Source organism: Leptonychotes weddellii, chromosome 5, assembly GCF_054177405.1.
Source record: "Leptonychotes weddellii isolate Sample4059 chromosome 5, ASM5417740v2, whole genome shotgun sequence".
Classification (NCBI taxonomy): Eukaryota; Metazoa; Chordata; class Mammalia; order Carnivora; family Phocidae; genus Leptonychotes; species Leptonychotes weddellii.
The window spans coordinates 87,759,484-87,786,561 of NC_138373.1; the positions used below are offsets into that span (position 1 = coordinate 87,759,484).

General features: G+C 35.1%; 2 protein-coding genes across 6 annotated transcripts in view; both read right to left on the minus strand.

Moving 5' to 3' along the window:
* Positions 1–27,078, minus strand: part of ITPR2 (inositol 1,4,5-trisphosphate receptor type 2) — an 838,078-nt gene that overhangs the window by 516,839 nt on the left and 294,161 nt on the right. The gene's annotated exons all lie outside the window — the stretch shown is intronic.
* The window catches only part of INTS13 (integrator complex subunit 13), a 27,621-nt gene continuing 9,917 nt past the window's right edge, over positions 9,375–27,078 (minus strand). The window contains exons 6-17 of one of the 5 annotated variants that reach the window (XM_081819053.1): positions 26,795–26,885; positions 25,096–25,224; positions 23,490–23,574; positions 20,464–20,553; positions 20,173–20,280; positions 18,902–19,080; positions 17,646–17,816; positions 17,245–17,399; positions 16,695–16,925; positions 15,240–15,379; positions 10,489–10,624; positions 9,375–9,737 (exon numbers count right to left, since the gene is read on the minus strand). In XM_081819053.1, the coding sequence (XP_081675179.1) occupies positions 9,698–9,737; positions 10,489–10,624; positions 15,240–15,379; positions 16,695–16,925; positions 17,245–17,399; positions 17,646–17,816; positions 18,902–19,080; positions 20,173–20,280; positions 20,464–20,553; positions 23,490–23,574; positions 25,096–25,224; positions 26,795–26,885 (1,555 nt within the window). In that variant the 3' untranslated portion in view covers positions 9,375–9,697. The remainder of the gene's footprint in view (positions 9,738–10,488; positions 10,625–15,239; positions 15,380–16,694; positions 16,926–17,244; positions 17,400–17,645; positions 17,817–18,901; positions 19,081–20,172; positions 20,281–20,463; positions 20,554–23,489; positions 23,575–25,095; positions 25,225–26,794; positions 26,886–27,078) is intronic. The other 4 variants (XM_031033102.2, XM_081819054.1, XM_081819055.1 and 1 more) reach the window with 4 other exon arrangements.

The following is a 27,078-nucleotide window of genomic DNA, read 5'->3' on the forward strand; positions in this document are numbered from 1 at the left end:
CAGTTTTTATTTTATTTTATTTTTTTAAAGATTTTATTTATTTATTTGACAGAGAGAGACACAGCGAGAGAGGGAACACAAGCAGGCGGAGTGAGAGAGGGAGAAGCAGGCTTCCCGCCGAGCAGCGAGCCCGATGCGGGGCTCGATCCCAGAACCCTGGGATCATGACCCGAGCCGAAGGCAGACGCTTAACCGACTGAGCCACCCAGGCATCCCTGTGGCATCAGTTTTTAAACAGAACAGTATTTTGTCTCTACTTTTAATATTCTAATCCAAATAGATTTGTTATTACCCCCATTTCTTACTAAGAAAGAAATTACAGGGGCATTTTAACTCAATATCACTTTTTCTCTCTTAGAGCTTTTCATTTTCAATTGATTTAGAGCACCCACGGAATTAATTTAAAATGTTACAAATGGAACACTTCTCAGCAGACACTAAATTAAGTTCTCACCTTTCACTAGGAAGAATTTATTTCTTGATATACACAAATTCTTATATTTGTAGTTTCTCTTGAATATTCAGAGTGAATAAATGTCTTTATATTGAACCATATGAAATTGCCAATATTCAATTATGTCTTGCACATAAAGATGGCAATTTCGTATGGTTCAATCAAATGTGTTCATTTTAATTATGGAAATAGAGATCTCAATGAAATCAAACTTGATAAGTATAAATTTAGATCCCAAAGTTTCCAAATCTTTACAATAATATGGAAATTTCTAGATTTGCTCACATTAGCAGCATGTCCATAACAAAATTAGCATCTGGACACTTTTGTCCTCTACATAGGTGCAATTGTACTTGTGACTTTAATTGAAATGTGCCAGTAATAACAAAGCAAATAACTCATTGCTTCATAAAATAATCTTGAACAAAATACCATAGACTGTTTTGTCCTCAGCTAAGGGTACCTAAGTGTACCATAGAGTCAGGAATACAAGAGCAGTATTCAAGAATTCAAACACTTGGTGACCTTCCTCCAAAACTAAACTGTGTATTGTGCAGGCTGATTCCTAATACTTACATGAAGCATCAATGTCAATCAATCCAAATATTAAAAAAGTCTATGCTACATTAAGTTATAACGATGTTTGTACATGTCCATATAATGATTTTGAACAAGATGAAAATAAAATGGAACTTTGTGGCGTAAAGTCTCACAATATTTATGGCTGTTGTTTTTGTCAAACATATTAGGTGATGATAATAAGAGGATTGTGAATATTTTTTTTAAGATTTTATTTATTTATTTGACAGAGAGAGAGAGAGAACAGAAACACAAGCAGGGGGAGTGGGAGAGGGAGAAGCAGGCTTCCCGCTGAGCAGGGAGCCCAATGCGGACTTGATCCCAGGACGGTGGGATCATGACCCGAGCCAAAGGCAGACGCTTAAAGACAGAGCCACCCAAGTGCCCCAGAGGATTGTCATTATTTTGTCTTACACTATGATTACATAATTAAAGGAGATTTAAGTAGGTAGAATCTTTTTTCAACCTTTATTGAAATTTAATTGACATATAACATTGGGTAAGTTTAAGGCATACACTTGATTTAATGCACGTATCCATTGCAAAATGATTATCACCATAGCATTAGCTATCACCTCTATCACATCACATAATTATCATTTTGCTTTTGTGGTGAGAACATTTAATATCTACTCTCTTAGCAACTTTCAAGTATATAATACAGTATTACTAATTATAATCACAACAATGTGCATTAGGTCCCTAGAACTTATTCCAGTCTTATAATTTATAATGATTGTTTCCTTTGACTGGCATTTCCCTATTTCCCCCAACCCCCCCAACATATCATACAGCATTTATCATTCTCTGCCCTACTTATTTCACCTAGCATAATGCCCACAAGGTCCATCCATGTTATGTCAAATGGCGGGATTGCCTTCATTCTCATGACGAATATTCCATCGTATATAAATAACATATCTAGGGATGCCTGGGTGGCTCAGTCGGTTAAGCGTCTACCTTCAGCTCAGGTCATGATCCCAGGGTCCTGGGATAGAGTCCCACATCGGGCTCCTTGCTCAGTGGGGAGCCTGCTTCTCCCTCTGCCTGCCTCTCTCTCTCTCTCTCTCTCTGATAAGTAAATAAAATCTTAAAAAAAAAAAAATCTACTTTATCCATTCATCCATTGATGGACACTTAGCTTGTCTCCATATCTTTGCTATTGTGAATAATGCTGCAGTGAACATGGGAGTGCAGATACCTCTTCAAGATCGTGTTTTTATCTCCTTTGGATATATACCCAGCATTGGGATTGCTGGATCATATGGTAGTTCTATTTTTTATTGTTTTGGAACCTCCATATTGTTTTCTTTTTTAAAGATTTTATTTATTTGAGAGTGAGAATGAGAGACAGCATGAGAGGGAGGAGGGTCAGAGGGAGAAGCAGACTCCCTGCCGAGCAGGGAGCCCGATGCGGGACTCGATCCCGGGACTCCAGGATCATGACCTGAGCCGAAGGCAGTCGCTTAACCAACTGAGCCACCCAGGCACCCCCTCCATATTGTTTTCTACAGTGGCTACACCAATTCACATTCCCACCAACAGATTACAAGGGTTCCATTTTCTCCACATCCTCCTCAATACTTAGTATCTTTTGTCTTTTTTTTTTTTTTTTTAAGATTTTGTTTATTTGACAGAGAGAGACACAGGAGAGAGGGAACACAAGCGGGGGGAGTGGGAGAGGGAGAAACAGGCTTCCCGCTGAGCAGGGAGCCCAATGCAGGGCTCGATCCCAGGACCCTGAGATCATGACCTGAGCCGAAGGCAGACACTCAACTACTGAGCCACCCAGGTGCCCCTCTTTTGTCTTTTTGGTGATAGCCATTCTAACAGTTGTGAGGTGATATCTTATTGAAGTTTTGATTTGCATTTTCCTGGTGATTAGTGATGTTGAACACCTTTCCATGTACTGTTGGCCATATGTATATCTTCTGTGGAAAAATGTCTGTTCAGTCCCTCTTTTGCTATTGAGTTTATGAGGTCTTTATATTTTTTCTATGTTAACCCCATATCAGATCTATCCACAATTTGCTGAGCACTTTTATCATGAAAGGATGGTTTTTTTGTCAAATGCTTTTTTGTATCTATTGAGGTGATTTTTCTCTTTCATTCTATTAATGTCGTGTATCACATTTACTGATTTGCATATATTGAACCATTTTTGCATCCCAGGGATAAATCTGACTTGATCATGGTGTATAAATTATCCTTTTCTGAATGTGCTGTTGAATTTTGTTTGCTAATATTGTGTTAATATTTTGTTGACAATTTCTATCTATATTCATCAGATGTAGTTTCTTAGATAACGGTGTCTCACAGAATGAGTTTGGGAGTGTTCTCCAATTTTTTGGAAGAGTTTGAGAAGGATTGACATTACTTCTTTAAATCTTTGATAGAATTAACCAATGAAACCATCTGATGCTGGGCTTTTCTTTGTGGGAGGATTTTTATTGTTGATTCAATTTCCTTACTCGTTATTGGTCTGAGTTTCTATTTCTTCATGACTCAGTCTTGGTAAGTTATATGGTTCTAGGAATTTACCCATCTCTTCTAGGCCATCCAATTTGTTGGCACATAATTGTTCATGGTAGTCTCTTATTATCCTTAGTATTTCTGTAGTATCAGTGGTAATGTCTCCTCTTTCATTTTTAATTTTATTTATCTGTCTTCTCATTTTCTTAGTTTAGCTAAAGATTTGTCAATTTTTTTGCTTTTAATAAACCAGCTTTTGATTTTGTTGATTTATTTGTTTTTCTGACCTCTATTTCTGCTCTGATCTTTCTGCTAACTTTGGGGTATGTTTGTTCTTTTTCTAGTTCCATGAAGTGTAAAGTTAGATTGCTTATTTGAGATATTTTTTCTTAATGTAAACGTTACTACAAACTTCTCTCTTCTTCAGAATAGTATAGGTTTTGGTATGTTTCCATTTTCATTTGTTTCAACATATTTTTTAAATTTCTCCTTGACTTCTTTTCATGGGTGTGTTGTTTAATTTCCACATATTTGTGAATTTTCCAGTATTCCTTTTGTTACTGATTTCAGTCTCATATCATTGTGGTCAGAATATATGTTGTATGATTTCAATCTTCTTAAATTTATTAAGATTTGTTTTGTGACCTACCATGTGATCTATCCAGAGACTGTTCCATGTGTGCTTGAGAAGAATGTATTTTGTGCTGCTCTTGCATGGAATGTTCTATATATGTCTGTTGGTTCATTTGGTTTAAAATATGGTTCCAGTCAAATATTTCCTTTCCATCTGGAGTTGTCCAGTAGTTGAAATCCCCTATTATTGTCTATTTCTCCCTTCAGATCAATTAGTATACACTTAATATATTTAGGTAGTCTGATTTGGGGTGCATATATATTTATGATTGTTCTATCTTCTTATCAAATTGACCGCTTTATCATTATGCAATAAACTTCTCTGTCTCTTGGTACCGTTTTTGGCTTAGTCTATTTTGTCTGATATAAGTATAGCTACCCTGCTCTCTTTTGGTTTCTATTTGCATGGAATATCTTTTTCCATCCCTTCACTTTGAGCCTATGTATATCCTTAAAACTGAAGTAAGTCTCTGGTAGGCAACATATAGTTAGGTCTTGTTTTTTTTGTTTGTTTTTATAATTAGACATTCATCATCCTTTATTTTTTATTTATGTTTTTAAAGATTTTATTTACTCATTTGCCAGAGGGAGCACAAGAAGGGGGGAGCAGCAGGCAGAGGGAGAAGCAGGCTGCCCACCGAGTGGTGAGCCCGATGCGAGGCTCCATACCAGGACCCTGGAATCATGACCTGAGCTGAAGGCAGACCCCCAACTGACTGAGCCACCCGGGCATCCCTAGGTCTAGTTTTTTTGGGTTTTTTTTAAGATTTTATTTATTTATTTGATAGAGAGCAAGAGCAAGAACACAAGCAGGGGGAGTGGGAGAGGGAGAAGCAGACTTCCCGCTGAGCAGGGAGCCTGATGTGGGGCTTGATCCCAGGACTCTGGGATCATGACCTGAGCTGAAGGCAGACACTTAATGACTGAGCCACCCAGGCGCCCCTGTAGGTCTAGTTTTTTAATCCATCTAGCCACTGTGTCTTTTAACTGGAGGATTCAATCCATTTACATTTAGAGTACTGATAAGTAAGGACTTACTAATGTCATCTTATTGTTTTCTGGCTGTTTTGTAGTTCTCTTATTCCTTTCTTCCTCTCTTGCTGCCTTCCTTTGTGAAATGATTTTCTGTTGTGGTTTGTTTTGATTCCCTTCTCGTCTTTTGTGAATGTACTGTAGGTTTTTGCTTTGTGGTTATTATGAGGCTTACATGAAATATCTTATAGGTAGAGGAGGGTGGGGGGATGGGTTAGCCCAGTGATGGATATTAAGGAGGGCACGTATTGCAATGAGCACCGGGTGTTATACGCAAACAATGAATCATGGAACACTACATCAAAAACTAATGAAGTACTATATGATGACTTAACATAATAAAAAAATCTTATAGGTATATCAGCATATTTTACACTGATAACTTCAATCACATACAAAATCTCTATGCTTTTACTTCCCCCTCACCGTTTTTGATGATATACCCTACTTCTTTTTGTGTTCATTAACAAATTATTATAGCTATTTTTAATATTCATCCTTTAAGTCAAGTGGATAACACTCCATCATAGTATATAGTATTAGAGTATTCTGAATTTGACTATATTCTTACTTTTCCCGGTGTGTGATATATTTTCATGTTACTAATTAGCGTCCTTTCATTTCGGCTTGAAGAACTCATTTCAGCCTTTCTCATAAGGCAAGTCTAGTGGTGATGAATTCCCTCAGCTTTTGCCTGAGAAAATTCTTTACCTTTCCTTCATTTCTGAAGGACAGCTTAGCCACAAAGTATTCCTGTTTGGCAGTTTTTTTGGGGTGGGGGAGTTGTTTTGTTTTCTTTCAGCACTCCTGCTAGATCTCACTCTTCTGGCCTGTAAGGTTTCTGCTGAGAAATCTGCTAATAACTTTATGGGGGTTAACTTGAAAGTTACAGTCCTTTTTTCTCTTGCTGCTTTTAAGTTTCCCTGGTTTTGATTTTTTTAGAGTTTTAGTATAATGTACCTCAAAGAGGATCTCTTTAATTTTGTTTGGTGACTTACGAGCTTCATAAATTTGGATGTCCAAATTTTCCGCCAGGTTTGGGAAGTTCTCAGCCATTATTTCTTTAAATAAGCTTTCTGCTCCTTTCTGCCCCTTCTCCTACTCTTGTCTTTCTGGAATTCCAATAATTCACGAATTGGTTCTCTAGATGGCATTCCATAGAACACCGAGGCTTTCTTCACGCTTTCATTCTTTTTCTTTGTTCTCCTCTGACTGGATAATTTCAAAGTCCCTGTCTTCTAACTCAGAGATTCTTTCTTCTGATTGATGTCCTATTGATGCTATTGTTTTCCTTTTCATTCATTGTATTCTTCATCTCCAGAATTTTTCATTCTTTGATTTTTCTGTTCTACTTTTCATTTTATTCATGTATTGTTTTTCAGATATTGTTGAATTGTCTGTGTTTTCTTACACCTCATGGGAGTTTTCTTAAAACAGTTATTTTGAATTCTTTATTGGGTAAATCATAGGTCTCCATGTCTTTGGGTTCAGTTACAGAAAGACTGTGATCCCTTGGTGAGGTTGTTACTTTGATTTTTCATGTGCCTGGAAATTTTGCATAGCTTTGCTCTTCAAGTAGCAGTCAACTCTTCCAATCTTTACTAACTGCCTTTGGAGTGATAGATACTCTTAGCCCTCCTAGGTTCTGAGGCTATCTCAGACCATATATGGGTACATCGTCCACACTTCTTGCTCCCCCTTGTGGCAACATTTTTAGCTTTGTATGCCTTCTCTGTATCCTGCAATGCACTGGGCAGAGTGCTGTCAGCCTCTCTCATTTTCCCAAATGTGACACTAAAGTTTGTGATCTCTCTTTGGCCTGCAGATTTGAGCCAGCTTTCTGCATGTGTTCACTAGCTAGCTATCAGATTTCTCACAACTGCCATCAGGAGTGTGCACAGCAAGGTGGCCAGAGTGGTAGGGGTGTGACTGAGGCATGTGGAGTGCTGGGGGTTGTCCATGGGCCAGTTGCGGGGAGCCATGGGTGAGACATTCCCAACAGCTTGTGTTTCTTCCAAGAGTTTGAATGCAGTCAGTAGGATCCACATTTCTTCAAGGCCCTCCAAGAGTTCTGTTGCTCTCCCAGCTTTTTTCTGCCTCCCAGTCATGTACCTCACGATTCAGTACTCTGGATGAGTAGAGAAAGGAGACCCGTTGGCAGTGTCCTGCACAGCTGGGAAAGCCAGGTGCATACTCACACATTCTCCCTTTCACCTGTGGGACAAATAATAGGCTGAGGTCTCTCTCAGCCTTAGGCTGTGCTGCCTTGGAGGAAGGGTGATGCAGGTAAAGTCAAGCTCTTTCTCACACCCACTTCAATGTGTCCAGACTTGTATATATTTTTTTTTTTGCTCCGGTGAAACTTCTCCAGAAATCTGGACTTCCACAAAGGCTCTTTTGTCCATAGGTAATTGTCTCAGGTAGTATATTCTAGGGTTCCTGGACCATGGCTGAGAGAGACTGGATTCAGTTCATGGTCCATAGCTGGGACCAAGATCTGTCTACCTATTACCTGACACACAGGTAGGCGACACTCCTCCCAGGTTCTTTGGCATATGATGCTGGATCCTGCACTTCCCTGAAAGGCACTTTTGTCTTGGGTGAATGCCAAATTTTTGTTTTTGGGGGGTGGGAAGAGACAAAAATGAGGGATGTCTTTTGCTACCATGATGCTATTGTCAGAATCTTTTAATTTAAAGTGCACCTGTTCTCTCTAGGGTAACTTTGATTCCTGCAATCATTAAGTCTGGACTTAATCTTAGATTCCAGTTTTGAATGGGTAACTTTTTAAAATTTAAATTCTACTTTTCTTGACTAGTAAGTCCTTAATATGGTTACTGTTCCAAAAGAACCAACAACTAACAGTCATTCTTCTATGTTTGTCCTAAAATGGTCGCTTTCATCAAAAGGCTGGAATGTGTATCTCCACCTAAGGCCAAGTATAGCCTGACCCTCTGTAGGGGCGGTGAGTTGGGAGATGCTCAAAAGACATCGAGTTAAGCAGGTTGAATGAATTAGCTAGATAATGTTGACAACCAACAACATGGGATAATACAGAAGGCTACTGGCACAGTTCTAAATGCAGCCATAGAAATAGCTCCCCTACTCCTTGGTAGAGCACAGTAACAACAGTTCATAAATAGTACCTAAAAATGGAGAGTGTGATGTAGATAAGACTGTCAACAAGTAGCATGGTCTTAGCACACTGGAAAGGGAAAAGCATAAGTCAAGAGTACAAAAGCATCCCAGCCTTTGAAGATGCATTGTGAAGGAAAGCTTTTGGATGAAGAAATAAACCAGGGACCCCAAGTGGGCACAAGCTGAAAACTGGGTGTCAAGAATAAGACACAAAAGATCAGAACCCAAACAGAATTATATATAATGCATTAATTCAGGACTGGATTATAGCTCCTTAAATCTTCAAGGCGCTAACCAGGCCTGGTCATTCTTGTGCGTAGGTGTATATTTACACATGGCAGTAAGGATAAAAATGGCTCTAGCTTGGGGGGGACAGATGCAAGGGCTGGGACCAAGACAGGAGTTGATATAAGAGCAATGTAAATTTCACTGGCTTGACAAGGGAGCCCACTGAACCCTTGTTTAAACACCAGTAGTTTTAATAGAAAATACTGAATCTCTATGTTTAGACAAAGCTTTTGTCCTTCTCTACTAAACACTCAAGGAAAAATGACAAGCCTAGAATTAGCATTTAACACTGAAACAACATGTTTCTAGTAGCATGTTATGAGCCTCCAGATGAAGAAGCACAAGAAGTCTCACCAAACATACACCATATAACCATGACATTTCTGACAGGTAAGGAGACCAAGATTCTATCCTGGGCTAAAAACAACCAACCTAGTAGCTTCCTTTCTTCTGAGTCTATGAAGTAATCTTTATGATTCTCTTCAATATGAAAAGTCAATGGACAGTATACTTTTAGCAGGAAAAAAACACAACATTATTCAAATGGGTAAATTTAAATTCTGCTTTTAAATGGCCAACACCTACACAAAATAAAGTAAAATATAAAATAAACAAAAACAACATTCTTATTTGGGAAAGCACTGTATACGTTGCAGACTAAGAGAAAAGATTTTATATTAAATATTACAAATCTCACCTAAATCCTCATAGTTTTTTTTAATTTCTAAAAATTGTTAGTCATCAAATGAATTATTTCTTCTAAAAGAACACTCCAATATTTTGCATTTCAGAAATTTTAATAGTTTTATTTGGCAAAAGAGAAGCCTAAGAATTTTTTAAAAAACATTTCCAGAGGGAACATCCTTTTACCATAAAATAAATTTGTGTGATTTGGCAGGACAAATTTCAAATGTATATTTTTTGATATATGTGCCAATTTTACAATTAATACAAAAAAGATAAAGTTAGTTGAAATATTTTAAAAATGTAAAAACCAGTCCAGGCAACATAACTATACAATCTTGCTGTAAAAGTACTTATATCAAATTCTGCCCAAAATATGTATGCAATATAGTAAATTTTAGTTCCTCAAGTCATTCTTCACTGCCGGCTGGCTTTGCCATTTTCTGTTGTCTCCATTCTGAAAAACAGAGAGAAAAAATGAGTGGTAAAACAAAACATTCAGTAACTACCGTATTTTTTCTCCAACTTTCACATCAAATTAAACTCTATATATTCATAGGACAAAAGAACATCAGTCCTTTAGAAAATGACTATAGTTAGGGTCCCTCTGGTTACTCTACCTTCGTTGTTTCACAGAGAGAAAACTGAAGCTCAGAGAAATAAAGTCACTTTCCCAAAGTTTCATTTCAAAAGTCACTTTTTTCATGATACCCACTCAAGCTTAAAACTAAGGAAAAAAACCTCTACCATTTAGTCAAAAATTTATTTCCTTTTCCCTTAAAGAAACTCCTTTACCAATACATTTTCAAGAGGATATAAAAGGATATTAAAATAATCATACCTGAGACTTCTTCAATTAAAATCAACATTCCTAATACTGTATTACTTAATAGAAAAGTATTTTCCCCCATTTTTTATAAGATTCAGTATTGTACATTAAGTGTTCCTTGATTTTTCCCTCTATGATGTTTACTGAGCAATGAAATCCTCTAAGGAGTAAATACTTTCAGGGTTACGATCAATATAATCAAGTCTTTTATAAGTACCAAGAATCAAAGCAGTTAATTTTTTCTCTTTATAAGTAACATGTATCAACTCATTATATTAGTAATAAAAAATTGCTGAACCCAACAAACAAGCAGAGTTTATTACTTTAACTTATAATAAAGCAATTAAGAAAACCAATTTCTACAATAAATAATACAGACCCATTTTCCTCTTTAAGATGTTGATATAATTCAGCTCTGTTATTAACAGAGTTCAAACGTCCAGCAAACTCCTGATGTTTTCTAGAATTGGCAGTATTGATTCTATTACTCCACAGGGATAATAAGGACACTGGCCCTGGTGTTACATGTGAAAGAAGAGGAAAAAGGTAGAACAATTCATTACTTCAAATTTTCAAATTTAAAAATTTCACCTTTAATTCTATTGTTCATTTTATATAATTAAAGCAATATCATCTTTCCCTTATTCTAAATGTTTAGGGGTTCCCTAAGACCAGCTACTAGTTTGGTGATTTGCTGGAAGGATTCAAGTACCTAAACATAAAGTTACAGTCTGAGCTAAGAATCACTGCAGCAACAGAATAAGAATACACAGCCGGATCAGTGTAAGAGCAAAAGATACACTAAGCAAAGGACAGAAGAATCCACTTGCAGGCTTTCCATGCTCTCTCCCTACAGTGAGGGTTCACACCAAGTGCATAGTCCTTCCAGCAGCAAAAATGCAGCCATGTGTGTACAAAATTTCTGCCGGGAAAGCCAGCATTAAGACTCAGAATCCTGGGTTTTTATTAAGAGCTGGACCCAAAAGCATTCTCTACCAAACTACAATTACCAAAAGTCCAGACTCTCAGGTGGAAGGCAAGTGTTCAGTTCAGATGTAAAACAAAATAACTTCATCATTTAGGGAATGTTTTAAAAGCCAAGTTTCCGGATGCCAACCAAGGGCCAACCTTGTAAGCAGGCTTTTATCTTAATGATAACAGTTTCAAGCTTGCTATGTTCTCTCTTCCCTGCACAACGTGAAAAAAAGGCAAAGCACTAGCATAGCCAAAACAATTTTGAAAAGTAGAAAAAAGAAGACTCACTACCTGATTTTAAGACTCTGCTTATAGTGATCATGACAGTATTGTATTGGCAAAAGGGCAGACACATGGACCAAAGGAACAGAAAAGAAAACCCAGAAATAGATTCCCACATATAAAATCAACTGATATCTGATAAAGGTACAAAGGCAATTCAGTGAAGAAAAAATAGTCTTTTCAACAAATGCTGCTGGAACAATTGGGACATTACATAAAAAAAAAAACACTGACTCATATCTTACACCATATGGAAAAAATTAAAAAACAAACTCAAAATGGATCATGGCCTAAATGTAAAATCTAAGTATAAAAATATGTAGGAATAAACTTCTTTGACTTTGGGTAATGCAAAGATTTCTTATAGATAACACCAAAAGCATAACCATAAAAAAATTTTTGATATACTGGACTTAATCAAAATTAGAAATTCCAGCTCTGCAAAACTCACTGTTAGGAGAAAGACAAACCAGACTGGAAGAAAATATTTGCAAATCACATATCCAACAAAGCATGGTTTCCAGAAAAAATAAAAGAATTCTCAAAATCCAACAAAAAACTCTCGGACAACCCAATTTAAATATAACAATATCTGAATGAGCCCTTTATTAAAGAAATATATACAGATGGAAATCAAGCAAATGAAAAGAGGCTCACCAACATCAGTCATGAGGGAAACAGAAATGAAAACCACCATGAAATACCACTACATACCTATCAGAGGAGAAAAAAAAGAAATCCAACAAGTGCTCTCGAGGATGCAGAACCACCAGAACTCTCATTAATTGCTGGTGGGAATGCACAATGATACACCCAGTTTGGAAAAATGAGTTGGCAGATACTAATAAAGCTAGTTATATACAATGGGTTCAAAAAAAAACCACTGACAAACACACAATACAGATGAATCTCAAATGCATTATGCTATATCAAATAAGCCAACCTCAACAGGCAGCATACTTTATGATTTCATTTATATGGCATTCTGAAAAAGGCACAATTATAGGAAGAGCAATATATCAATGGTTATGCGGGACTGGAGGTAAGGAGAGTATAAGATGATTACAAAGGGGCAGTCCCAGAGAATCTTCTGGGTGGTGGAACTGTTTAACTCACAGAATTGCACACCAAAACGAGTTAAAATTACTGCATATACATTTTCCAAAACTAAATTAACAAGTCTTTTCTTTTTCTTATTATAAAACTAATACATGTTCATTAGATAAAATTTAGAAAACAACACATAAAGGAAGAAATAAAATCATCCATAATACCCCTGGCTCTAACAACTATAAATATTCTAGTCTTTCTTCAGTGCCAAGAAAATTACATTTTGGTTTTTCTGTTACTGCATCATACAAAGACAGCTAAAGAGATTTTCACCAAATCTAGATGGCCTGTTTGGAATAGCCCAACCTTATATGCAGAGTTTATGTCAGGCACAAAATTTACTTTGGAGAGTCTTGGGAAGTCATTTTCCAAAACAGATGAAACTGAAGTATATAATAAAGGCCCATATAAGTTGTTGATCAGAAGAGACATGTGACTTAGGTTGTAAAATAGAATGGAAGAAAAAACAAATTTCAAGTACCAGTCTTGAAAGGAAAGTTACGAGGGTTAAAGACAGCGATTTGCAATCAAGCTGCTTCTCATACTGGCCACTCTATTTAGTGCTTCCAGTGTGTGAAGCATCAGGGATCTATCTAAAGTGACAAAAAAATAAAGTGACAAGCAGGTGTATGTGTGTATACAAACTTTTTAAAAATAAAATGGAGATCATGGTATATATGGTTTTGTAGCCTGCTTTTTTTTCTTTACCTTATATATTCATTCATTCACTCATTCAACAAGTAATAGTTAAACTTCTACTATGGACCAGGAAATTGAGTGGTAGTGATGTAACAGTAAATTTATTTTATTATTTTTTCTTGTTATTTTTTTAAAGATTTTATTTATTTGTTTGTCAGAGAGAGAGACAGAGGGAGCACAAGCACTGGGAGTGACAGGCAGAGGGAGAAGCAGGCTCCCCACTGAGCAGGGAGCCAATGAGGGACTTGATCCCAGGACGCTGGGATCATGACCTGAGCTGAAGGCAGACGCTTAACAGACTGAGCCACCCAGGTGTCCTGAACAGTAAATTTTAAAAAGGCCCAGCATTTTGGGCAGCCGGCTGGCTCAGTTGGTAGAGAATGAGACTCTGAGTCTCCAGGCCGTGAGTTCAAGCCCCACATCGGGCATGAAGCCTACTTAAAAAATAAAAAGCCCAATCTTTTAAAATGTTTCAGATTAGTAGCAGAGGCAAGATGTCAATAAGCAATGTCAACGCAGGACTCTATGTGTTACCCCAGTGTAATCCTGGGGGGCAATGGAAGCACCTAACTTAATTATGAATGGAGATCAGGTAAGTCCTTCCTGAAAAAAGACTGCTTAAGTTGAAATCTGAATGATACCCATTAGCAAGAGGGAACAGTAATCATTATCCTTGGGCTATATAAATTCCAACCTATGGACACACAGTTATTTAGTTATTTTCTTACTAATAGGATTTTGGTTGCTTGTAACTCTACCACTAATAAATCATTTTTAGAGTTCTATTTTCCAAGCAACATCGAAGCATTGTTTAGATTAAACCTAAATTTCTCATCCTAATCAATTGGCCTATTTTGGCCTGTGAGAAATAGAATAATGTATCAGATATTTATTTATTTTCCAGGCACTCTGGCAAATGCCTGAAAGGCAAATATGACAAGATCATCCTTATCTCTGACTTCAAAGAAATTAGTGAATGGAGAATATTTACATGTATCACATTATATATACGCTACAGGAAAAGTATATAAAAAACAAACAAGGCTTCTCCCTAGGATGAGCTGCAAAAATCATAATATGGCCAGCCCCCAGGTCTTATTGCCTTAGGGAGGCATAGTGACAAGAAAACAGACAGTCCTTTGTTACACCATTTGCCATTTATCCTAAAAGGACTAAATCTAATTTATCTTCAAGACAACTAAAGCCTACAATTTCAGGAACTCCCAAACCCAATTCATATTTCTGATACCCAGAATTCCTTCAAGAAGAAATTAAGCATTTCAGTCTATAAATAAGAGATAAAATGAAATTAAAACATTGTGGCTTTTTTTTTTTTTACAATGAAAAGGTATTACTTATAATACCTTACTGAAACTCATCCACACCACATTTAGATGGGTAATATTAGATCTTTCCCTAAGTAGGAGTTTAAGGAAAAGAGTTTGTGTTCAATAAACCTAGCATACCTAGTATAAAGTCAGACACATAAATGAATTCCAGTTTACATAATTAAAATTTCTTAAAACATAGACTTTATAATAAAAATGCTTATTTCCAAAGGCTTCATTAATGAAGGTATGACACTTTTTTTTTATTATGTTATGTTAATCACCATACATCATTAGTTTTTGATGTAGTGTTCCATGCTTCATTGTTTGCGTATAACACCCAGTGCTCCATTCAATACGTGCCCTCCTTAATACCCGTGTCACCAGGCTAACCCATCCCCCCACCCTCTCCCCTCTAGAACCCTCAGTTTGTTTCTCGGAGTCCATAGTCTCTCATGGTTCGTCTCCCCCTCCGATTTTCCCCCCTTCATTTTTCCCTTCCTTCTATCTTCTTTCTTTTTTTTTTAACATATTGACACTACTTTTCCTTTAATGCCAACAAATATATTTTCTGCCTGTATTTTCCAAGGCTATAAAGAGGATCTCCCAAACAACATCTAAGAATAGTTAGTAGCTCTTCCTCACATATGCAACAATATTAAATGACACTGCAGAAAACAAAACTAAATTGGAAAACTTTTTACAAACACAGTTACCACCACAGTTCTTACCCTACCTTTTGATTTTTCTACTGGTGGAGTTTCATCCATCTCAACAAGGGGCTTTTTGTTTGGAGGTTCTGGGGAATCAGGTGAATCTTTTATAATCTCAGCTTCAGCCAACTCTTCTTTTCCACGTTCTAAGATTCCTTTTAATCTTTTAAAGGGACAAACAATAAAATTTAAAGTTTAAATTTTTAAAAATCTAACTGGTTCAATAATTAAACTAGACTCTACAAATTGGTTTTAATAAAAGATAGCTGCTCTCACAGAGGAAACCTAGAAACTAATCAAAAGATAAACCTCAACCTAAAATCAGGTAAGAGAACTTAATGAATTAAACACAAGTTTCTCTTTTCCTTCATCATAATAATATGAGTAATTCAGTAATACTTACTGTAAAGTAAGAAAAAATGGGAGGAAAATTTAAGAAGTTAAATTTAAAAATGTCAGAAATGTGATCTTCGGAAGAAATGTCACAATTTTAATTTTTACAAATATGGACAAAATACTTCAAATTACAAATAAGATTAAGAAATCTACTACCATTTGTGTCCTGGTTTATACGCTGTGGAAATGTATTTACATTCCACAAATTAAGAACTAAACTCCAAGCTCATTTTGAGTTTTAACAGAGAACAGAAACACCTCAAAATAAAGATCAGTGGTGTCTGAACGAGAATACCTTTTCCCCCCATTCTTAAAATGAGCTAATTCTGCTTCAGAAGTTCAGTAGTCCAAAGAAAGAAATGAACTTCTATGGTCAAAGAGAATAAAATGTTCTACTTATTTTTGGATGAAATGATATGATTTCTAAATTATTTTCAAAATACTCCCATCTTCCACATTTTGCTATAATCAATAACTTACATGCCTATCTCTACCACAACACTGTCCCTTCTCCCAGGGCAAGAATCTTACACCAAATGCTTGACACATCCAAGGCATTCAGTATTTACTGAACAAAGAAATAAAACCATGTCTTTGATATTCATAACAGATAAAGCAAAGACTGATACCAAACATGGTATATTATGACTTTCAGAAGTTCATTAGGAAAAAATTAAACACTACCTTTGCCCCAACAGTAAAAAAAAATTACAACTCTTTTTTTTTTGAGAGAGAGCGAGCGCACATTTGAGTGCGCACGCGCACAGGGGTAGCATGATAAGGGCGGAGGGAGAGGGAGAGAATCTTAAGCAGTCTCCCTGCCCTGCGAGGGCCCAACTTGGGGCTCCATCTCACAACCCTGAGATCATGACCTGAGCAAAAACCAAGTCAGATGCTTAACCAGCTGAGCCACCCAGGTGTCCCTACAACTCTTAACCCCAACAAGACATCTTAGATTTTAAAAATGATAAAATCACAGTTATAAAATGAAATAAACACAAATTAAATGAATGTATGAATGTGCTTTATGCAGCATGTGATATGCCAAAAGACACCATGGTACTATATTATCAACAGGTCACCTCTCTGAATCTTGCCAAGATTTCTCCTGTTCATAATCTTTCACTGCTTTCTCTGATTTGTCCTCTTTGTCCTCCCTCTTTCTTCCTCGTTTCTTTCGTTCTTCTTCTTCTGGGGGTTTGCTCCTACACGCCATCAGACATTCCAAAACTCTCTGATGTTTCTCCGAGTTGTTGATATGAGCTCTAACAAGGGTTTCTAATTCATTCCACATGATACGGTATTGTTCATCTCTGAAGTAAAGATTTAAAATAAGGTTCTTAGAAATACTCTTTAAATAATAACTGAAGTGTCACTTGCTACTGGTAAAATAAAGTAAAAAGGAATCATTAAACATGGACTTTTTCTTCCGAGACAGTTCATGGTGTAATCCTAAGTTATAATATCCAATTCTGCTATTCTGTATTTTATATCGTCTCAATCATATCTATGTGTATATATGTGTGTATATATATATACCTCCAACCATATAATTTACATATGAAATAAGTTAGCTTAAAAAACAGTATTATCAAGTGATGTGATATATAGAGAAAGTAAGAAAAAAACTACCTCTTAGGGCCTTTTCCTCTTGTACCAACTGTGGAAATAGGCAGAGGATCATTTTTCCTTTCCATATCAACTAAGTTGTATATTGTTTTTTGACAGTTTAACACATCTTCTTCTGTCAAAGATTCTTTCACAATAACACTGGCTAATGGAACTACCTGTTAGAATTTTTTTAAGAAATAAAAAGAAAATCTGTCTTGAAAATCAAGTTATCAAAGCATCTAGGGAGAACATCAATTGATTTTAAACATCACCATGGTGACCTATAATCATCATTTCAATTTTCTATTAGTAATTCTTTATCTGTAGAAAACTCATGTATTTGATTCTTTGCTCAAGGAATGGTATCTGTAAAGAACATGTAACTAATCTAGAAGAAAGGTTGAAAACTATTTAATACTTACCGCTTGCATGTTAAAAATGGTGGTTTGTGAAATAATCATAGGCCAGTAACGGGTGTGTTTTTCTAACTGATCTTTTGCTCGTTCCAAGGGGATCTCAAGACTTCCATCGATTTTATATCTGGGGTCTAGAAAAGGAGTTAATCTGTTTTCCCTCATAAATTCACCAAAATCCTAATGATAACCAAATAAAATAAAATTAGAAACTATTTTCTAATGTTTCAGTATGGATTACATGTAATAGTCTGTTTCCCTGATGTCTTCTGTCCTGTGATATGCAACTAAGTATTTTCTCTAACAGTCCCCTTACTAATTTTTTCCCTTCTTTTTGAACATGAAGCCTATCAGCCTTTGTTACAGTGGAGATGAAGAAAGCCTCAAACATAAATGCATTCATGGTTCTTTCTACTTTTTAAAAACCAAGGAACACTCATTTTTCTTCACTTCTATAATTTAACTCTTTTATACCATACACAGATAAAAGAAGGGATTAATCATATTAGAATACCAATGCTTACCTTGACATAACATCAAAATGTTAATAACGGTTATCTTTAAATGATGAATAACAGGTAATTTATAGTCTTTGTTTTTGATTTAAAAAAAGGTATCTAATTCCCTAAATTTTCTACAAATATTAGTTTTCTCCTTATTAAAAAAAGACAAAAAAATAATAAAGGAAAACCTAATCAAAAATAATTACCTGCAGTATGTAACATTTTCGTGATTTACAAAGTACAGTCCTATACAGTAATCACATTTAATTTTCACAACTACCTCAAAGTAAACAACCATGAAGTACTGAATGTAAAAGAGGGGAGGGGGACTGAAAAATTAAAATCAGAACAGAATTTCTACCCAAAATAGACACAACTTCCTCGCATATGCCTTTAAATAACAAAAATTTAGTATTATTTCAAAATAGCAGCAACCAAATATTGAAATGTTTTTATTTGCCATTAAGTTACCAGAAAATAAACTTCCACCTGAAATACTAGTTCAAACCAATTTCCATTCTTTCCTACAATTCCAGGTGTCATTGCTATCCATACACTGAATACATAAGGAAGACTATATAGTGATAAGTAGCTCTTCTAAGTATTATAGAAAAGTCACCTAATCAAAATAAGAATATAATATCATCAACTTCTCCAAACCCCATTTTGTCACAGATCTTAGCAATGTAATAGGCATTCAATAACTACTTGCTGAATGGTGACAGAGTCAAAACATAAAATTTATAAATATTAGAATCTTACTGTGATCCGGTAGTCTGTAACTCTGCCTCCACATCCTTCACTAATTGAAGGTGGATCTTCTAGAATGGATCGAGAACTGCTAAGGACATGCAAAAAAATCTCTCCTCCATGGCTACTAAGCATATGACTAATGACTTTGGAACCTGACTTTCGTGGTTGTTCCAATAAAACAGAACGACCTGTCAAAAGCAAGATTATTCTATCAGTGATGAAGTTCAATTTAAATTCTTATTTTTTCCCTTAAAATTTATGTCTAGATTTTTCATTTCATTAAACCTCATATTTTAAGTAGCATTGGCCAACTCAGTATATCTGCATTTCAAGTCCTAGAAGTCTGAATTCTAGCCTTAGCTTTCTCTTGGTCACTCCAAGCGTACACAGTTATACAGTTTTCCAAAATAAGTACAGTGGTCTCTGGTATATAATAATGTTTGGTTACATTCTTCATACAAGTACATAAAATTTTTCCCCTGGACATCAAGAAGAAAAGTGAGACAACTGCTGGGTAACTCTCCAATTATCAAAGCTACACAATATTGGGGGAGAAAGCAAAGTCTCCATTCACTTCCACAATACCTTCTATATATCAGCATGGTTATCATAACTACTTTCTATTTCACATGACTGAAGGTTATTTAATCTGGACTTTATACAGTCTGATTATCAAATTTTGTTTAATTTTGACCCATCACATCAGTGGTTTCAAAACTAGTTGATCACAAGAATAACTGGAGAAGCAATTAAGAATTTAAATCTAGTAAATGAACTCTAATAATTTTTTTTAAATTTTCACACAAGGAAACCATGGATTTGAAGTCCTATGTGTTAAGAATCATATGGTATAATGTTGAAAATATAATATTTATTTATGATTAAGGTAAACTGTGCAAAAAAGAAGTCCATATATACTTAGCAATTTAAAATTCAAGACTAAAATAGTCTGTATTATTTTGCCAAAAAAATCAACTTAGACTCTAACAACCAAATTTTTAAATTAAAAATACTTATATATTAAATAACACTTTTTTTTTTAAATAACACTTTTTTTAGATACAACAATCCGAAAGGCATAAAATCATCTTATTTTTAAACATCAGTAAAACTGCTAAAAGAGTACTTACGATTACATAACTTTAGAAGAGTTTTGGGAGATAAAATATGTTTAGACTATCTTAAAGAAAAGAGCTTTTTAGAGTTCAGATTTTCAAATTTCTTACTAATAATTTCACTTGTAATATTCTCAGACAAAACAACTAAATGTTGAAAATTACCATTTAGAAGAAAATTAGTAAGGCAGGAGGAAGGTCTACTATTTACGTCTACAGGTGAAATTCGGTAAGCGCCAGTGCAATAGTGTAATTCTGAAATGGAAGAAAACACTGATTTGAAAGAATATAAAGGAATATTTCCACAATTAAAAGAGAAAAAAAAAATGTTCACTGAGCCCCTAAAACAATGAAAAACAAAAATTCAAAAAGAAACTAATGATCCCTATATATAAATATATATTTTAAGAACCTTTCATTTATTCTTTTCTCTTTCAGTTTCTTTAAAATACCTACCAATGTTATTTGTCCTGGGTGTGCACCACTTTAACGTTATCGTTTCTTTAAATGAACCTTCTCTACTGCTGCCACCTATGTGGGTATCACCTTTAAGAATAAGCCAGAAAAACATTACGAAATAGGTCATAAACTTCAAACTGTTAACCCAAGGCTTCCAAAACATTACTAAATAGGTCACAAGCTTCAAACTGTTAACCCAAGACTTCCAAAACTCTAGAAAATACCTCTGGGAGAACATCATTTTTATACAGTCTCCTAGAAAAATACCAAATGGAATTTGGATATTAGCTCTGATTAAAATAAATATTCAATTATCTCCAAATTTCTCATTAATTAATCTTATCATTTCAGTCACTGCACTGAAAGTCGATAGCAAAAAATTTAAAAATCTACATCTGCTCCCCTCTGACACCATTAAATGATAAGATAACATGGTTAAATACTGAAAGATGGCTTCAGGAATCTAAAACACAACTGATCTTACTGAATCCTAATGAATTTATGAGAAGAAACATAAAATGAGGGGTCTAGAAAGTAAAAATATAAAAGGATGTAACAGTGAGCATGTTTTGCCTTAATGAAGTCTACAGTAAAATGGAGTGAACAGATGTTAATAAGATAATAATGAACAAACACAAACTATAAAGTTGACAAAGCTTTGAAGAAGATGTATACAGTACCATGAGCATCTATATAAAGAGATCTGACCTAATCTAAGACATTAGGGGAAGGTTTCTTTGAGAAGTGAAAACTAGTTTCAGTCTAAAAGGATAAGTAGAAATTAACAAAGAGGGCGCCTGGGTGGCTCAGTTGGTTAAGCGACTGCCTTCGGCTCAGGTCATGATCCCGGAGTCCCGGGATCGAGTCCCACATCGGGCTCCCTGCTCAGCGGGGAGTCTGCTTCTCCCTCTAACCCTTCCCCCTCTTGCGCTCTCTCTCTCACTCTCTCTCTCTCTAATAAATAAATTAAAAAAAAAAAATCTTTAAAAAAAAAAAAGAAATTAACAAAGAAATGAAGGAAATTGAAGGAAATGAAGAGTATTTGAGCAAGAAAGAAGAACAGCAGATACCAAGATACTGTGATAGGAAGGAGAATGAAGAGTTTCAGGTCTGCATGGTTGAAATAGAGAAGTACGTTGTGAGAAGAGAATGGAAAGGAGGACGGACCAGGCAATGCAGGGCCTGGTAAGACATTTAAACAGTTGGGTCTTTATCCTAAGGATAACAGAAAAGCAATAAAAGATTGTAAGCTGAGGAGAACAGGGTCAGGATTAGCATTCTGAAAGCTATTCTAGCTAGCAGGTCAAGAGTAAACAGACCATTTAGGGGGTTACTATGGGATACTAGGTAAGAAAATAATAGGCTGGTAGTAGAGATGCAGTTATATGAATGTATTTTAGAGATACTTAGTAGATAAAATCAAGAAAATGTGATGATGGACTAGACATGAACAATGTCAGATGTCTCAACAATGACTGAGGTTTCTGCCTTAAACAGCTGAGCAGACAGTAGGGTCATTCACTGAGAGAGGGAACATTAGAAGACCAAGGGGCACCTAGCTGGCTCAGTAGGTTAAGCATCTGCCTGTGGTTCAGGTCATGATCTCAGGTCCTGGGATTGAGCTCAGCAGGGAGTCTGCTTCTCCCTCTCCCTCAGGGCTTCCCCCCCACTCATGCTCTCTCACTCACTCTCTCTTAAGTAAATAAATAAATTTTAAGAAAGAAAGAGAAAAAAAAAAAAGACCACAATGACCACTTCAAGGGGCAGAGCTCCTTAGTTGTTTGGGGAATGTTGAGTTTTAGGTGCCTGAGAGACATCTAATAGATAAAATTAGGCAGTAGAGCTCAGGTAAGGTATGTGGGCTAAAGTGTAAGCTTAGTCATCAAAATCCAGCTCTAATGTCATCTCTGGAAAGCTTGCCTAACTCATGGAGGCATAATCACATGCAATCGCTGTGTTCCCACAGCACCCTGTTCCTACTGCCACTCTAGCATTTTTACACATGGTGTCCATGTGTCACATATACAACAGGTCAGTCAATAACTATCTCAGAGAATTATTTTGTGTTACAAAGAACACTCTTAACATTTTTTGTTTTAAAAATATATATTTCAAAAGCTGATAATACCTCACAGATTTTTAATAATTTCTACATACTATATTTTTAAAAACAAGTTCTTTACATTCCTTTGTTAAATATTAATATATCCATTTATCTTAATAGTTTTTCTCGTGTTAGAAATCTGTATTAGGTTAATTTCAAGATTTCTTATACATGTAACAAATGTTATGACTAGTTGAAATAGTATTAACTTCAGAAAAGATGCATACAACATGATCAAAGTCAACCATTTAATTCTCTGATAGCATCGACTTACATAGAAAACATTCTAAAGGATTTAACCAAATGTCAAAACTTAAAGGCAATGTCACTGAATTTTAGGAATGGATGGAATATTACAGTTCATCTAATCAGCATCTTTAATTCAGTGAAGTGTGCAAACTCAAGTCTAGAAACATGGGTCTTGTTAGCTGGTGGCAAAGATTTAGCTAAAACTTTTACCTATTATCTCCAGAGTCTTCTCCTCCAAACCATGCTGATACAGTTACAGAAATTATGATTTTGGTGATGAGACCTACTGACTCAAATAATTTTTAGAGGCAAGAAAACGAATTTAAATTTCAAAACAACCGGTTTTTATGCAGGCAAGCTGGGAGTCTATCACTTTTTCAAGTCAGTTCTTGTTTTTTTGCTTTCCCAAAGTAGTTTGCTTGCAAAAGAGAAACTATGACATGACCATCATGGCGATCTTTCTCAGTATTTGTTCCAGTAGCCTAGTTTTCCCAGAGGAAAATTCTACAGAACATTAGTTCCGTGGTCATTAATAGATAATACTGTGGAACAAGTTTGGAAAAAAATGAACTACTGTCCATCAGGTTTGTTTACTGACAAACTTCTCAAAGTTGTTAATATGCTTTCATATATTAGATCTTACAAAATATTAGTTTCCAACATCTCTTACCACTTTTCAGGAAATCCACATGTGCATCTTTGTGATGAAGCAGCTCCACATCATAATTGGCAGATGTATTAGCATGTTGTTCTTCCTTAAAGCAAAATTTAAAATAACTTGGTTTTATTTTCAAAATAATTAAGTTATTAATTATTCGTTTTGCTTTTGCTTAAAGTGAGGTAAAATATACCCAACAAAAATTAGCTATAATGGGACAGTTTGCTCAGTAATTAATCTATTTAAAGATGCAATCGTTTTCCAAGGCAATATGAACTCTATTTAAAAACTACTAGCTATATGTAAATAATAAAGTATTTAATGATTTTTCTTACATTACATTAGAATTAACATAAATGACTCTTCCAGAACTTTAGATTTTTTACTCCAAATGCAGTCTTGCCAAAACATTTTATACATATTATGTAATTGAAATAGTTTATACAAATTAAAAGTGAAATAGTTGTTTAAAGGAGGAAATAGCATCTTTAAATACCTATAGGAAATTAGCAAACACCAGTTATATAAAATAGAAAATACAGACTAAGAAACAAGTTTAGTAACTTGTTTTCACTAATTATTAAATAAGAACTTCGATATTATCTATTTACAAGAAAAAGACAAAGACTGAAGAGTCACACCAGTCGCACACAAATATGGTCAAATTTAAAAAGCAAGGTATCTGTCACCCTCAGAGTATTTTTCTTCTAGTTCATGAAATTACATATATTAAAATATATTATGCTAATTTACTTGATAATTGCTTCTGCATCCAAACCATTCTATTAGATAAGGCTACAATTTCTATTAAAGAGCCAGCCATTGGCATAGGAGGAAATTAATAATGAACAGATCATATTTCTCATGAAATTTAGTGTTCATCATGTGGTGGCAAAACAATGAAACTGGATTTAAAGCCAATTTGAATTTTTAGATATGGTGACTACTTCATATTTGCAAACATAACCAATAAAATTAAATTCAACTCCACTCAGTAAAAATTAACATGAAGCTTATTATGGGCCAGGCATTGTGCTGGTCCTAGGCAACTAAATGATAAAATAATGGAAATGAACAGATACCAACAGATTCCTAAGGAAATCCATTAGTAAAATCATATGACTTATATCTTCGGTTTTTCAGCTAGAATATAATAAACTTTTTAAAACTATGAGCTAGGTTTACCTGTCAGACCTATTTGTTACAAACACCTTCATACTAGATGAGAAAGAACAAAAATATAGGAAATAAAAAATCCACTAGGATGCAAAGTAAAATCTACTAACATAATTGTCAGGAAAAGAATCACAGAAAAAGTAATCATTTAAGATATAGATTATATTTTGATGAAAATAATGAGAACATAGGAAAAAACAAAAAAGCTGATATACAGTGCTTTTACTAAAAAGAAAAATACAGAATTTTGTTCTGTGATCCTTTCTTGTTGCTTTTCACTATGTACTGACCTGGTCAAAGACACTGAATGTGGGCTAGCAAAACAGAAAATATGATATGGGGAAAAAAAGTTAAGGTTCAATTAAAATAAATAATACATGTCAAACAAATATTTAAAAAGCAAAGCAGAGCTTTCAAAATAGCAAGAAAAAGAGCTGCCTACCTTCATTGGAATATTTGTAATAGTAGTTGAAGCCAAGTCAAAATGTTGCTGTACTAAAATATTTAATTTGGTAGCAAGATGCCGTCCTGCACGAACACTATGAACTTCACTGGTTAAAACAGGAGATAACTACAAAAAAGTATTAAAAAAACCCATAAAACATTAACATAGTGTGACCTAGTGCCAAAATGTTTATAGATTGAAATAAAATGTTTTTACTTTTTAGAATTTAGAAAAAATAAAAAAGCCCATAAATTAACTATGATCGTTATTTTAGCAAAAAATTTTCATACACTCATTCACTCAACAGATACATTTTAAGAACTTACTATATTATGTGCCAGAAACTATGTGAGCTATTAGAAGATACAGCAATAAATAGGCAAAGTCTTTGTCCTCTTGAAACTCAAGAGTGGAATAGTCTTTAAATATTTAATTTATAATTTTTACTCCTATTTATCTATATGCAAAATGGATCTGAAATGGCCCAGAGAAATACTGTAGAAAAATTATTAATTTTGTGGAGAGGAAAAACTCCCGTAGATAAAACTACTTATAATAAGAATGTGGAAATTGCCACAAACATCATATTGCGTCACCAATAAATGTGATTAGGCAGCCAAAAGTTACTTACAACAAGATAACATAAACCTTCACTCAGTCCAGGGTATAATATTTGGTTTAAATAAATTTTTAGTTATCACAAAATAAAGCCAACATGCAGCCACATTATCAAAAGAGGCAGAAAAAAGTTAACCAAAAAAGGGCTTACACTGGAAACCACTTAAAAACAATGACAGAGCTAATGACCTAAAAACACCACTTAACTATAAAACACTCAGACTAAGGTAATACTTCACATGTTTATATGAACTAAGGCTAAATGAAAAAACCAGAACATAAGAACATACACATTTAATATAATTATATAAATACATACATCTATATTTTTAAACACACCACTAATGAAGAATATTGTTATGCAAATCCATTTAAAAGTCAACAGACTCATCTTTTCCTTTAAAACTATCCGAATTTATTTTTTTATTTTTTATTTTTTTAAAGATTTTATTTATTTATATGACAGAGAGAGAGAGTACAAGCAGGGGGAGCGGCAAGAGGGAGAGGGAGAAGCAGGCTTCCCGCGGAGCAGGGAGCCCGATGCGGGGCTCAATCCCAGGACCCTGGGATCATGACCTGAGCTGAACGCAGACGCTTATCGACTGAGCCACCAGGCGCCCCTCGAATTTATTTAAAAAGTAAAACCAAGATTAGAAATTAGTTTTAGGCTTTTATCCTCTGGGTAGGTAAAATTAATTTGTTATTGGAGTCTAAATTTTTGTTAAAAAGTGTATTGTCTTTCTAATGATGAAAAAAAGATTTTTATACAATAAAAAGTCATTAAAGCAACTGAAATCCATTACAGTAATTGAAATTTTAGGAACAATACAGACTATGTATGGTTTTGCAACACATTTAATTAAACTTCAACAGGCAAGCAAAACAGAAAACATTTTAACATCTACAATTATAACATAAAGAATCAACCTAGGTGTTTTGCCAGAGAGATTGCTTTGAAAACTCTAAACATCTTCTTGGCAGAAAATGTTGGCAATGTGATCATTTTTATGCTAACCCTTCTTAGCGCATATTATTAATAAATAACAGTGATCTTTCCTTCCATTACTTCTGCACTTACCTCCTTTTTAGGACGATCAGATACAAGGCTGTCTTCACCAACTGCGTAAGTATGGATCAAGACCAGCTCACACTTCTGAATCTGCATGAGACTTAAAGAGAAACTTTTTACTTAGAATATAGGAATACATTGTATTTAAAGAATCCAGGTAGGTAGGGCGCCTGGGTGGCTCAGTCGTTAAGCGTCTGCCTTCGGCTCAGGTCATGATCCCAGGGTCCTGGGATCGAGTCCCACATCAGGCTCCCTGCTCAGCGGGAAGCCTGCTTCTCCCTCTCCCACTCCCC